Raw genomic sequence first — 13044 nt, 5'->3', positions numbered from 1 at the left:
GGTGTTCATCTTGATTCTTTTCTTTCTTTTTCATTGACTTGATTTTTAGCTGTTCATTGAGTAGGTGTTCATATGGATTCTTTCTTTCTGTACATTAACTAGGTGTTCAATTGGAATATATTAACAGTTTATTGATTAGGTGTTCAATTAGAATATATTAACAGTTTATTGAGTAGATGTTCAATTGTGATTCTTTCTTTCTTTTCATTGATTAGATGAGTAGATGTTCAATTAGGATTCTTTCTTTCTGTACATTGATTAGAATATTTCTTTTTCATTGAGTAGGTGTTCATATGGATTCTTTCTGTACATTAACTAGGTGTTTAATTAGAATATATTAACAGTTCATTAACTCGGTGTTCAATTGGAATATTAACAGTTTATTGATTAGATTATTTCTTTTTCATTGGGTAGGTGTTCATATGGATTCTTTCTTTCTGTTCATTAACTAGGTGTTCATCTTGATTCTTTTCTTTCTTTTTCATTGACTTGATGGGTAGGTGTTCAATTAGAATATTAACAGTTCATTGAGTAGGTGTTCAATTAGGATTCTTTCTTTCTTTTCATTGATTAGAATATTAACAGTTCATTGAGTAGGTGTTCAATTAGAATATTAACAGTTCATTGAGTAGGTGTTCAATTAGAATATTAACAGTTCATTGAGTAGGTGTTCAATTAGAATATTAACAGTTCATTGAGTGGATGTTCAATTGTGATTCTTTCTTTCTTTTCATTGACTTGATTTTTAGCTGTTCATTGACTAGGTGTTCAATTAGAATATTTCTTTTTGAAAAGGGTTTTACTGAACGATGGACGAAAGAACTTTTTTAAATTGTTGATGTAATAGATACAGTTCCTTGGACTTATAAAATATATGATTTGGAAGGGGAAGAGATTTTAGGTTCATTTTATTCACAGGAATTACAAAAGACAAAACTAAGCAGATAATACACCTTTGTGGACACTAGAGGGACAAGTCCGAGGTGTATTACAGTATATAATGTGTGTCAAGGGGGACGTTCTTAGATCTGTGAACCCCAAACACAGAATCCTCAACTGAATAGTCAAGGCTTAACTTTTGTTTGTGTGTGTGTGTGCAATGGGAGCAATAGGTTGGCGCTTCACTCCCTCCTACTATACACCGTTGTGGACACTCGAGGGCCAAGTCCGAGGTGTATAACAGTATATAATGTGTGTCAAGGGGGACGTTCTTAGATCTGTGAACCCCAAACACAGAATCCTCAACTGAATAGTCAAGGTTTAACTTTTGTTTGTGTGTGTGTGTGTGTGTGCAATGGGAGCAATAGGTTGGCGCTTCACTCCCTCCTACTATACACCGTTGTGGACACTCGAGGGCCAAGTCCGAGGTGTATAACAGTATATAATGTGTGTCAAGGGGTGGACGTTCTTACATCTGTGAACCCCAAACACAGAATCCTCAACTGAATAGTCAAGGCTTAACTTTTGTTTGTTGATGTGTATGTGTGTGTCCCAACCCTCACATTCAAAATCTCAACCCCAACCCTCACATTCAAAATCTCAACCCCAACTCAATCCTCGCCCAACACAATGTCTTTTTCAAAATGAGATTTCCACCTATATATATATATATATTTTTACGTTTTTTTTTTTTTCTTCTTCCAATTCTGTCTTTTAAGGCTTTCAGGTTTGATGACGTAGAAAGGGGGAGTAAGCCTGCACTTTCTTCCTAGAACTTTCTTGATCTTGCTCCCATCAAGCACCATCCGACAAAGAACTACATCGATAGGTTTAGATCCCAAAGAGTGATAGCAACTCCAAAAGTCTCCAAAATATAAATAAATAAAATAATAATAATAATAAATAAATAAATAAATAAATAAATAAAAGCCCCCAAAAAAGTTTCAAGTGTCCAACATAAACCCAACTTTCCAAGTCTTCAAGGTATAACCACATTCCCGTTGAGTTTCCAAGATATGTATCACATTGTGAGTTATCAATCCAGAACCCACATTTCAAGTATTCAAAGTAAAACCAACTTACAAAGTCTCTTAAGGATAACTCATTTACTAATTTTTTCAAAATTTGTGAGTCTCCAAGGTAGGACCCATATTTAGAACCATCTTGGCAGAACCCTTTTCCTGAGTCTCCAAGGTAGTTATTTAAACCATCAAGGCAGAACTCATTTACTGATATTTTCAAAATTTGTGAGTCTCCAAGGTAGGCCCCATATTTAGAACCATCTTGGCAGAACCCTTTTCCTGAGTCTCCAAGGTAGTTATTTAAACCATCAAGGCAGAACTCATTTACTGATTTTTTCAAAATTTGTGAGTCTCCAAGGTAGGCCCCATATTTAGAACCATCTTGGCAGAACCCTTTTCCTGAGTCTCCAAGGTAGTTATTTAAACCATCAAGGCAGAACTCATTTACTGATTTTTTCAAAATTTGTGAGTCTCCAAGGTAGGCCCCATATTTAGAACCATCTTGGCAGAACCCTTTTCCTGAGTCTCCAAGGTAGTTATTTAAACCATCAAGGCAGAACTCATTTACTGATTTTTTCAAAATTTGTGAGTCTCCAAGGTAAAACTTGTATTCTGGCTCATCAAGGTATAACTTATTCAGTGGGTATTGTCTTGATAACTCACAATGAGTACTATTGCTGTAAAACTCTTTTTCAGGATTTTGTTGGTCTCCAAGGTATAACTCTTTGGTTGGGTCATCAAGGACGAACTCGTTCTGTGGGTCTTGGTCGCTCATAAGGTCTTCAACCAAGCCAACAATTTCGCCCCAAGTTGTAGCAAAAGCAGTATTTTCATTTCGTATTTCAGACACAATTTCCTGTGAGAGAAAATAATAATGTATTAATTAAGTTATTTAATTATTAAATGAGTATGCTTCAATCAAAGTTTGAAAATAGGAAAATAAAAAATCTTACCTCAATAGATAAGAGGTTTAAATCCAGTTCATCAACTTGAAGGTTTAGTTCCATAGAAGACAGAGAGTTCCAAGGAACACCAAAGTCATCCCACTCAAGGTCTTCAACCAAGCCAACAATTTCCTCCCAAGTTGTAGCAAAAGCAGTATTTTCATTTCGTATTTCAGACACAATTTCCTGTGAGAGAAAATAATAATGTATTAATTAAGTTATTTAATTATTAAATGAGTATGCTTCAATCAAAGTTTGAAAATAGGAAAATAAAATATCTTACCTCAATAGATAAGAGGTTTGAATCCAGTTCATCAACTTGAAGGTTTAGTTCCATAGAAGACAGACAGTTCGAGACAAGCACACAGAACACCATTGCCAGCAAGAACAAATGTTTAAAATGGAGCCTGGGTTTGAAGCTTTTATAGAGAAAGACTGGTGGGTGTGGTTTCCTTTGGAAATTCCCTGGGCAAGCCTGGGCAAGCCTTCATTGGGAAATTTTTCAAAAGCATAACATCCTGTAATTTTCTAGTGATTTCTTTGTGAGTCAGAGATGAACTGGAAATGATGTAAGAGTGGGCGGGGCTTAGCAAAAGTAGGCGGAGCTTAGGAAAAGTGGGCGTGGCTTAGAAAAAATACCTTGTGAAAAGTGGGCGGAGCTTAGCAAAAGTGGGCGGGGCTTAGGAAAAGTGGGCGGGGCTTATTGAATACCTTGTGGAAAGTGGGCGGGGCTTAACAAAAGTGGGCGGGGCTTAAAGAAAAGTGGGCGGGGCTTAACAAAAAATAACCTGTGGCTCAGGAGGTGGTCAAACAAGAGCATTAAGAGAAGTTTATCATTTCGTAATGGCACAAATGGGGTATCTTAAAAAATATAAAGATTCAAATGTTTTGTTTGTCAATATTTTAGATGGGGATTATTGTGCAAAGAAAATTAAACTATTGAAGGAATTTGAGAATGAACAAATCTTTATAGGTTCAATGAGTGAGCTGTTCAACCCCCAGGTGTTCAATTCAATGAGGTTCAACCTCCAGGTTAAAAGGGGAGACAAATAAATATACCTTGGGATAAAAAGGGGATTTATTTTTAGGGAAAAAAATTATGAATCGCTGAAAATCCCCCATTCATTTACATGGGGAAAAGTGAGCCAGAATCAGTATTCTTACCCTACTTATATATATATCCATATATATATATATCCATATATATATATATATATATATATATATATATATATATATATATATATATATATATATATATATATATATATATCCATATATATATATATATATATATATATATATATATATATATATATATATATATATATATATATATATATATATATATATATCCATATATATATATATATATATATATATATATATATATATATATATATATATATATATATCCATATATCCATATATATATATATATATATATATATATATATATATATATATATATATATATATATATATATATATATATATATATATATATATATATATATATATATATATATATATATATATATCCATATCCATATATATATATATATATATATATCCATATATCGATATATATATATATATATATATATATATATATATATATATATATATATCCATATATCGATATATATATATATTGTTGTGGTTACCAGATTCGCAAACCACCATTCAGGTCCCTTAGGTGAGGTATCTCGGTAAGTGCATGTGTAGTTAGGCCCAAACCCGTTGTCTAGTGGGAATACATGTCATTTATGCGAGCTGCGACTCTTCAGGATAGCCGTTTTTCTTTTACTATCTTTATTTTGGACCAACCGCCATGATCACAACCACAACATCAACCACCGACCACAACCACCGCTTCACCACAACCGCCACGACCTTCACGCACACCTCACAACCGTAGCATCGCCACCGTTCTTGCCCCGCTGTGGGTACCGGTGTTGGACTCATGCAGAACGCGCGTCGAACAGCGTGTACAAAATCACGGATTTTCTGCTTCAAAAACGGATCAAAAACGACACACGCCCACTTTTTGCCGTCCAATCGGTGAGCGAGGGGCGATTTGGCCCCGCCTCCAGAACGATCGATATATGCAAATTTGTGGATCAAAAAGCCTTCACGCCCACTTTTTCTTGGGCCAATGGGGAGCGAGGTGAAAGGTCAAAGGGAGGGGGTCAAAGGCGAAGTGACGGGGGGATAAAAGGACGGTGTTCGTCAGTCAGAGTCGGAACGAGAGAAGGAGCAGAACGAGGTCGGAGAGTCAAGAAGAGGAGAGTCGGAAGCAAAGGGTCAAGACTTCGCGGGCGGTGGAGCTGCTCGTCGTGTGCGTTGGAGTCGGAACGGAGGGGACGGAGCTGTGGAAAGGCGGCGACACCAGACGAGGGGGTGCTCGCGTCGTGCAGGAAGCTGCACCCGAGGGAGGCCGACAGCGCGACCTGGCCGAGGTGGAGACGCTCGTCGCATATAATAAAGATCCTCTATACCCCGAGCATCAGCAACCCCCTCCTGTTTCCCCCCGCGCTGAGATAGTGCGACCAAGGGGGCCCCGTTCCCACCCCCTGCCAGGCACTGTCCACGAGGCCCGCGGGTTGCGGGGCCATCGCCGCTCCGCGTCTCATCACCAGACGGGTAGGCCCGACCCGGTCTCGGCCTCAGGCCTACCTCATTCTTGAGGGTATTTCTTTTCCTTGGTTTTGGGTATGTGTTGTCGGCGCCGTCTGTGAAGTAGAATTGTATAAGTGTTGCCGTGTGCTCGGTAGTCGGTATTAGCTCTGCACTGTGTTTTCACTTTTATGTTTGCTTTTTGTGTAAATGGAATTGTGTTTTCTTTTTTGTGTGCATTTGGTGGAATTGTATTTGTGTGCTTTCCGTTCGTCGCGAATAAATGTGCTTTATTGTTGAACTGTTCTCCCGCTTCGCTTCGTCATTTCTTTCTTTGAATCCCCATCTTGCTTCACGTAAAGGGTTGGTAGTGGGCTGAATACGCCCGATAATTAATCGAACCGTCGAGGTCGACGATAACACCGCTCGGTTATTCTGATAGTACGGAACGGGTCGCTTAAGTGGCCCGTATCCGAAGTCGACCTGCGGCGAGGTGCGATCGCCCGGTCTACCCTCCGCGTGGGTACTTAGGTAGTTCGAATTTGGCGAGCAACCCTATCCCACGCGGGGGCTGATTGGCTCGATCGCGGTGAGACCGAAAGGTCCACCCGTGACTGGTTCCCGGCGTTAGTCCGAGAGGGTCACGACTGGATTGTCCGTCCGGTGGGCGACGTGCCGCGATTCGAGTTACGTGGCCGTCAGCACGCCGGCGGGCGCGAAAACCGCAACACTGGTGTCAGGAGTGGGATACAAATTCATCGCCCTCCTCGCGGCACTGGTATTGGAGAGCGGGACAACAGGCTCTCCTGTCTCCAGCGAAATTCACGGGAATCGGTCCAGGGGTGAGAGAAGCGACCCCGATTCCCTCCAAATTACGAGCGAGCAAATTAACCCTTCACGAGAAGCAAGATGGCGTCTCAAGGCGAGCGGGAGCCGGGGGTATTAGAAATGGATGTAGAATGTGTAGGATCCATGGTCCAGGATGGAATCCCCGAGCAGGAAATGTTGATTGTGCAGGAACACGGACTCGCCCAACTGAACCCAGGACCCGAGGTGGGTGCGGCAGCGGCCGCGGTGTATGACACCTCCCCCCGCTCCACCAAGACCCTTCCCCAACCCCTGCCGAAACGGCTCACTTGAGTGCATCCGACATGGCCCAGCTATTCACCATGCTGGCACAAATGAATGCGGCAATGACAAATGAAATGAAAAACGAAATGAAAGGCATGAACAAACAAATGATCGAAAAGATGGAGGCGAATATGAAAAACGAAATGAAAGGCATGAACGAACAAATGAACGAAAAGATGGATACAAATACAAATGAAGTGAAAACGACGATGGATACAAATACAAATGAAGTGAAAACGACGATGGATGCGAATACACAGCAAATGAGGGAAGAAATGAAAGAGCTGCGGGGTGAGACGCAGAACATGGGCCGATGCCTGCAGGCGGGCATGAAGGCCGTGACCAGGGAGCTGGGAATGGCGACTTCACGTGTGGGAGCAAACGAGCTGGGTGGGGGTGCAACGGCTGACAGGCCCGCGGTGGAGGCGGGTGAAAAAATAATTCGTGGAACGTGTTGGGCGAGGGTCGTGACGATGGCCGAAAGGGAAAAATTAAATGGGGAGACCAAAACGTGTGAGACGAGACACGAGGTGACGACAACAGAAATAATAGTTGAGACAAGGGAGGTAAAGGGTGAAGAGTTGGCAGAGACACGGGAGATGGGAACGATAGAGGGAAGACTACACGATGAAGACGGGGTAAGTGACGCGCACGCACACACGGAGGTCGTGGAGGACAATGGGGTTGAGCTCGCGGAGCGTGTTGGGACCCGGTGCGAGCACCTGGATGGCCTCCTCCAGGAACGAGGGGAGGGAGTATGCCCCCTTGAGGCGAGTCACGACCAGGTGAGTTCGGTCGTGCTTTGCGAGGTTGAGGGGACGAGTGCTGTGGACGGGTGCACGGAGAGCTTGGGGGGTGTAGAGGCCCCGGAGACCCTTGTGGGGACACAAATCCCCAGTGTGGTTGTCCCTGTGTGTGTGGTGCAAGGTGTGAGTGCGGCACCGTGTGTGGAAGTGACCCCGTGTGTGAGTGGTGTGGTGGCGATGGTGCCAGAGTGCGTGCTTCCCAGCACGCCGGGTGTGGATGGGGCACCGTGTGTGAGTGAGGCCGTGTGTGTGAGTGAAACGGCCAGTATGAGTGAGGCACCACGTCTGAGTGGTGTGGTGGCGATGGTGCCAGAGTGCGTGCTTCCCAGCACGCCGTGTGTGGATGAGGCACGGAGTGTGAGTGAGGTACCGCGGGTGAGTGCCCCCGCGTGTGTGGATGAGGCACGGTGTGAGAGTAGTGAGGCACGCGTGAGTGAACGGCCGTGTGCAAGGTCGCTGTGTGCAAGGGAGACCGTGTGTGTGAGAGAGCGGTATGTGAGGGAGATGGCGGTTGGCATGCGGGAGCACGCAGCCGCGTCTCCCGGTGTGAGTTTAATGGTGTGGACTGTGTGCGTCGTAACACGCAGGTATGCGTGTGTGGAATGGAGACGGAGACGGCGACATGGGAGAAACGAAAGCCGGGTAGCGGCTGTAGTTGTTTCGAGGACCGTGCCGGGTTCACCCAGCAGTGAGCACGCGGTTCGTGCTGTGCAACGCACGAGACCACCACGTGCTCGCTTGCGAGAGTGAAGTCCCGGTCCGGAAACGCACGCGGTGGATTTGCCGATCCCGCGGACGGACAAAGTTAGGCAGGTAAATGGATTTGGACCGGACGGGTTCTCCACGCGATCGTGTGTGTAAAGCTCCAACGGGCAAAGCACATGTGTTCGCGTGGGGAACCCCTCGAGACGTGTGGCTTGTGTTTTTTTTTATGCGCACGGTGACGCCATGGCTGCACGTGGGGTTGGAATTCGGCAGGAGGGGTATCTCTACCGGATGGTCCCGTCCAAGGAGGGACGAGGAACACGTGCAGCTGCATGACGTCACGGCCGGGTGCAAAGTGCGCGAGCTCTGAGTTGCCGCGCAGGTGCTGCGCATGGGAAAAAAAAAGGAGCAAGCCTCACTTTCGGGTGTACAGGATTCCTGGGCAAGGGGTGAAAGACCCCCTTGCCCTGGGCACAGGATGGAAACTAGTTAGGGGGAAGGGTTAGCTTAGTTAGACCGACTTCATGGGGCAGGGGTAAGTCCTCATGGAGTCCGTGGAATGGATTAGTTAGAGGGATTGTAGCCAGATTTAGGTTGGGAAATAAAATGAATGATTTGGAGACAGTGACAGACTATGAATGTGTAGAGGGGACGTAGCTTAGCTACGTAGGTTAAAAGGAACGTGCTGTAGTTTAAGGGACGACGTGGGAGCACGAGTTAGTTAGGGGAAGTAGTTAGAAGGATGGCAGAGTTCAGCGGTGTGTGTGTTGAAGAGTTGGTGAGTTGTGAGGTGAGTACTTGTTGAGTGAGTGAGGCCAGCGGGTCTGTGTGAGTGGAGTGAATGGGGAATGCATGGTGCGATGAGTGATTGGGGGGAGGAGTGACTCCCGCCCAAGGGACCCCGGGGTCAGTGTAGAGTGAGTTAGCTGGGTTAGTCAAATTGAAATATGGAGGTCGTTTTGTTGTTGGTGGGAAAGTAGGCTCGAGACCCATTTGGAGGGGTGCAGGAGCCCTGTTGACGGGCTTGGGAGCGTGGCTGCGAAAGGTGAGTATCGCTGAGTGGGTACCCCGGGCACCAGGCTAGTCGGCCGTGGTAGGCCATGGGCCCATGGGGGGCCGGGATAGAGTAGTGGGCACGGGTGCGCCTGCTTGGTGCGGGGGCCCGGGGCGCCATTAGCCGCGTGGGCAGTGTTGTGGGCACGGGTGACCCTCGGAAAGGGGCCCGGGAGGCCGGCCTGCCACGTGTGCGTTTCAGGGGAGGTGCCATGGGGGGCACTCCCGGTGTTAGGGAGCTGGTAGGCTCGGAGGCAGTGTAGTGCCCGGGGGTGCCATAGCGGGAGATTCGGCAGAGGGTCGTGCCTGCCAAAGGGAGCCACGTGTCCCAGCCAGGAGACCGTGTGAGGGCACGGAGAGAAAATTTGGGGGGCGAGGCCCGAAATTGTGAGGACACCAACACAGGCGACGGGAATCTGGGTTGTTAGAACCAATAGTTTAAGCGAGAGGCGCTTGTTGAAAGCCCCGGGGTAGTTTAACTGTTAAATGGTTAGGGTAGATTAGGAGATGTACCCCTCCGCACCATCCATCCCCTCGCTGTCGTTGTGGGCCGCTGGACCCACTTGGTGTTAAGATCGCCGAACTCTGGGGAGGCCATTCTGAGGCTTCGGTGGGCCTCGGCACAGGACGCTAGCTCTCCCTTATTCCCCTCCGGGAAGGGAACGTAGGGGTTGGGAGTAGGCTAGGTGACAGAATAGGTTAGCCGAACAAGGACGATAAAGGGGGTTAGGGGACGATTTATAGTGGGGAAGTAAAAATAAAAACAACAAAAAAATAAGTTGGGGCTAAATTGGGGGTTGACAAATTAAGGGAGTGGGTATGTACAGTGACAGGCAAAGGCGATAGGTTGGGAGGGAGACAGGTAGGTAGGTCCGAGCCCGCCTTCCAAGTGGCCAGCACCACCGCACTCCCTCCACCAACCTCCATTGAACGGCAAAGGCTGGCCAACTTCATCTGCTGGCTGTTTTTCTTCAAGGCCTGTGCCGGCCAGTTCATCTGCTGGCTGTTTTTCTTCAAGGCCTGTGCCGGCCAGTTCATCTGCCGGCTGTGTTTGCCTGCAGCGGCCTTCTTCTGCGGGCTGTGTTTGCCTGCTGCCTTTGCCATGCCATGCCCACTGCCCACGTTCACCAGCCCCGTTCAATTTTTGCTTTGCCCCCCCCTGTTCATTTCCATGTGTGCCAGGATCGTAAAAGCAACAGTTTGCAAGCTGCAAGAACTGCCCTGTTGGCAGCTACAACACGGGCCTGCAGTGGCGGCCCGTGCACCGTGTTTGTGTCCATGCATCCATTCGTTGTGCTCATTGCGTGTGCCACTTGAGCTGGCACGGAGACTGCGTTTGTGCAGCCCATGCACCGTTGTGGTTCACTGCATTCAGTTCAAACCGTTCATGCATCCATTCGTTGTGTTCATTGCGTGTGCCACTTGAGCTGGCACGGAGACTGCGTTGTGCAGCCCAAGCACCGTTGTGGTTCACTGAGTTCAGTTCAAAAGGGAAGGCCTTGGACTGCGTGTGAGCAGCCAGCCACGTTCCCTGTCACCTGCATTGTTTTGAGCCAGAGACTGCATGCGGGCAGCCTGGCTCCCTGCTAACTGCTTTCTTTTGCAGAGTTCAATGATCCTGGGCCATGGTTTAGTGTAAAATTTGTAAGTTAAGGTTAAGATGTACTGTAAATATGAGTGCGCCCCCGGCATGTTTGTCTTAGCGCCGGCAATTTTATTTAAGTCGTCCGTGTGAGTGAGTTTGTTTAGATAGTTACGCAGACCTTAGGTTATTTATTTTGGGGACACGAATACCATGAATGTCGCACTCAGGGATCCGTAGGTAAAGTGTACTAGGGGAAAACTACACATGATGGCACACGAAAATTTGACGACTCGGGACGAGTCTGTAAAAAGGGAAGGGGGTAGTGTTGTGGTTACCAGATTCGCAAACCACCATTCAGGTCCCTTAGGTGAGGTATCTCGGTAAGTGCATGTGTAGTTAGGCCCAAACCCGTTGTCTAGTGGGAATACATGTCATTTATGCGAGCTGCGACTCTTCAGGATAGCCGTTTTTCTTTTACTATCTTTATTTTGGACCAACCGCCATGATCACAACCACAACATCAACCACCGACCACAACCACCGCTTCACCACAACCGCCACGACCTTCACGCACACCTCACAACCGTAGCATCGCCACCGTTCTTGCCCCGCTGTGGGTACCGGTGTTGGACTCATGCAGAACGCGCGTCGAACAGCGTGTACAAAATCACGGATTTTCTGCTTCAAAAACGGATCAAAAACGACACACGCCCACTTTTTGCCGTCCAATCGGTGAGCGAGGGGCGATTTGGCCCCGCCTCCAGAACGATCGATATATGCAAATTTGTGGATCAACAAGCCTTCACGCCCACTTTTTCTCGGGCCAATGGGGAGCGAGGTGAAAGGTCAAAGGGAGGGGGTCAAAGGCGAAGTGACGGGGGGATAAAAGGACGGTGTTCGTCAGTCAGAGTCGGAACGAGAGAAGGAGCAGAACGAGGTCGGAGAGTCAAGAAGAGGAGAGTCGGAAGCAAAGGGTCAAGACTTCGCGGGCGGTGGAGCTGCTCGTCGTGTGCGTTGGAGTCGGAACGGAGGGGACGGAGCTGTGGAAAGGCGGCGACACCAGACGAGGGGGTGCTCGCGTCGTGCAGGAAGCTGCACCCGAGGGAGGCCGACAGCGCGACCTGGCCGAGGTGGAGACGCTCGTCGCATATAATAAAGATCCTCTATACCCCGAGCATCAGCAACCCCCTCCTGTTTCCCCCGCGCTGAGATAGTGCGACCAAGGGGGCCCCGTTCCCACCCCCTGCCAGGCACTGTCCACGAGGCCCGCGGGTTGCGGGGCCATCGCCGCTCCGCGTCTCATCACCAGACGGGTAGGCCCGACCCGGTCTCGGCCTCAGGCCTACCTCATTCTTGAGGGTATTTCTTTTCCTTGGTTTTGGGTATGTGTTGTCGGCGCCGTCTGTGAAGTAGAATTGTATAAGTGTTGCCGTGTGCTCGGTAGTCGGTATTAGCTCTGCACTGTGTTTTCACTTTTATGTTTGCTTTTTGTGTAAATGGAATTGTGTTTTCTTTTTTGTGTGCATTTGGTGGAATTGTATTTGTGTGCTTTCCGTTCGTCGCGAATAAATGTGCTTTATTGTTGAACTGTTCTCCCGCTTCGCTTCGTCATTTCTTTCTTTGAATCCCCATCTTGCTTCACGTAAAGGGTTGGTAGTGGGCTGAATACGCCCGATAATTAATCGAACCGTCGAGGTCGACGATAACACCGCTCGGTTATTCTGATAGTACGAAACGGGTCGCTTAAGTGGCCCGTATCCGAAGTCGACCTGCGGCGAGGTGCGATCGCCCGGTCTCCCCTCCGCGTGGGTACTTAGGTAGGTCGAATTTGGCGAGCAACCCTATCCCACGCGGGGGCTGATTGGCTCGATCGCGGTGAGACCGAAAGGTCCACCCGTGACTGGTTCCCGGCGTTAGTCTGAGAGGGTCACGACTGGATTGTCCGTCCGGTGGGCGACGTGCCGCGATTCGAGTTACGTGGCCGTCAGCACGCCGGCGGGCGCGAAAACCGCAACAATATATATATATATATATATATATATATATATATATATATATATATATATGGATATATATATATATATATATATATATATATATATGGATATATATATATATATATATATATATATATATATATATATATATATATATATATATATATATATATATATATATATATATATATATATATATATATATATATATATATATATATATATATATATATATATATATAT

The 13044-nt window shown here is 46.8% G+C and overlaps 1 protein-coding gene across 3 annotated transcripts in view; it reads right to left on the bottom strand.

Annotated features, from left to right (window-relative positions):
* Positions 1 to 1597: 1597 nt before the first annotated feature.
* Positions 1598 to 13044, bottom strand: part of LOC147009917 (uncharacterized) — a 25935-nt gene continuing 14488 nt past the window's right edge. Inside the window, exons 1-3 of one of the 3 annotated variants that reach the window (XM_085861233.1) lie at positions 3189 to 4069; positions 2915 to 3091; positions 1598 to 2817 (exon numbers count right to left, since the gene is read on the bottom strand). In XM_085861233.1, the coding sequence (XP_085717359.1) occupies positions 1771 to 2817; positions 2915 to 3091; positions 3189 to 3281 (1317 nt within the window). In that variant the 5' untranslated portion in view covers positions 3282 to 4069 and the 3' untranslated portion in view covers positions 1598 to 1770. Of the gene's footprint in view, positions 2818 to 2914; positions 3092 to 3188; positions 4070 to 13044 lie in introns of those variants that run through there. The other 2 variants (XM_085861231.1, XM_085861232.1) reach the window with 2 other exon arrangements.

Source organism: Eptatretus burgeri, chromosome 17, assembly GCF_056783735.1.
Source record: "Eptatretus burgeri isolate ZD-2024b chromosome 17, Ebu_testis_v1, whole genome shotgun sequence".
Taxonomy (NCBI): Eukaryota; Metazoa; Chordata; class Myxini; order Myxiniformes; family Myxinidae; genus Eptatretus; species Eptatretus burgeri.
This window is presented reverse-complemented; position numbering and strand designations above follow the sequence as displayed.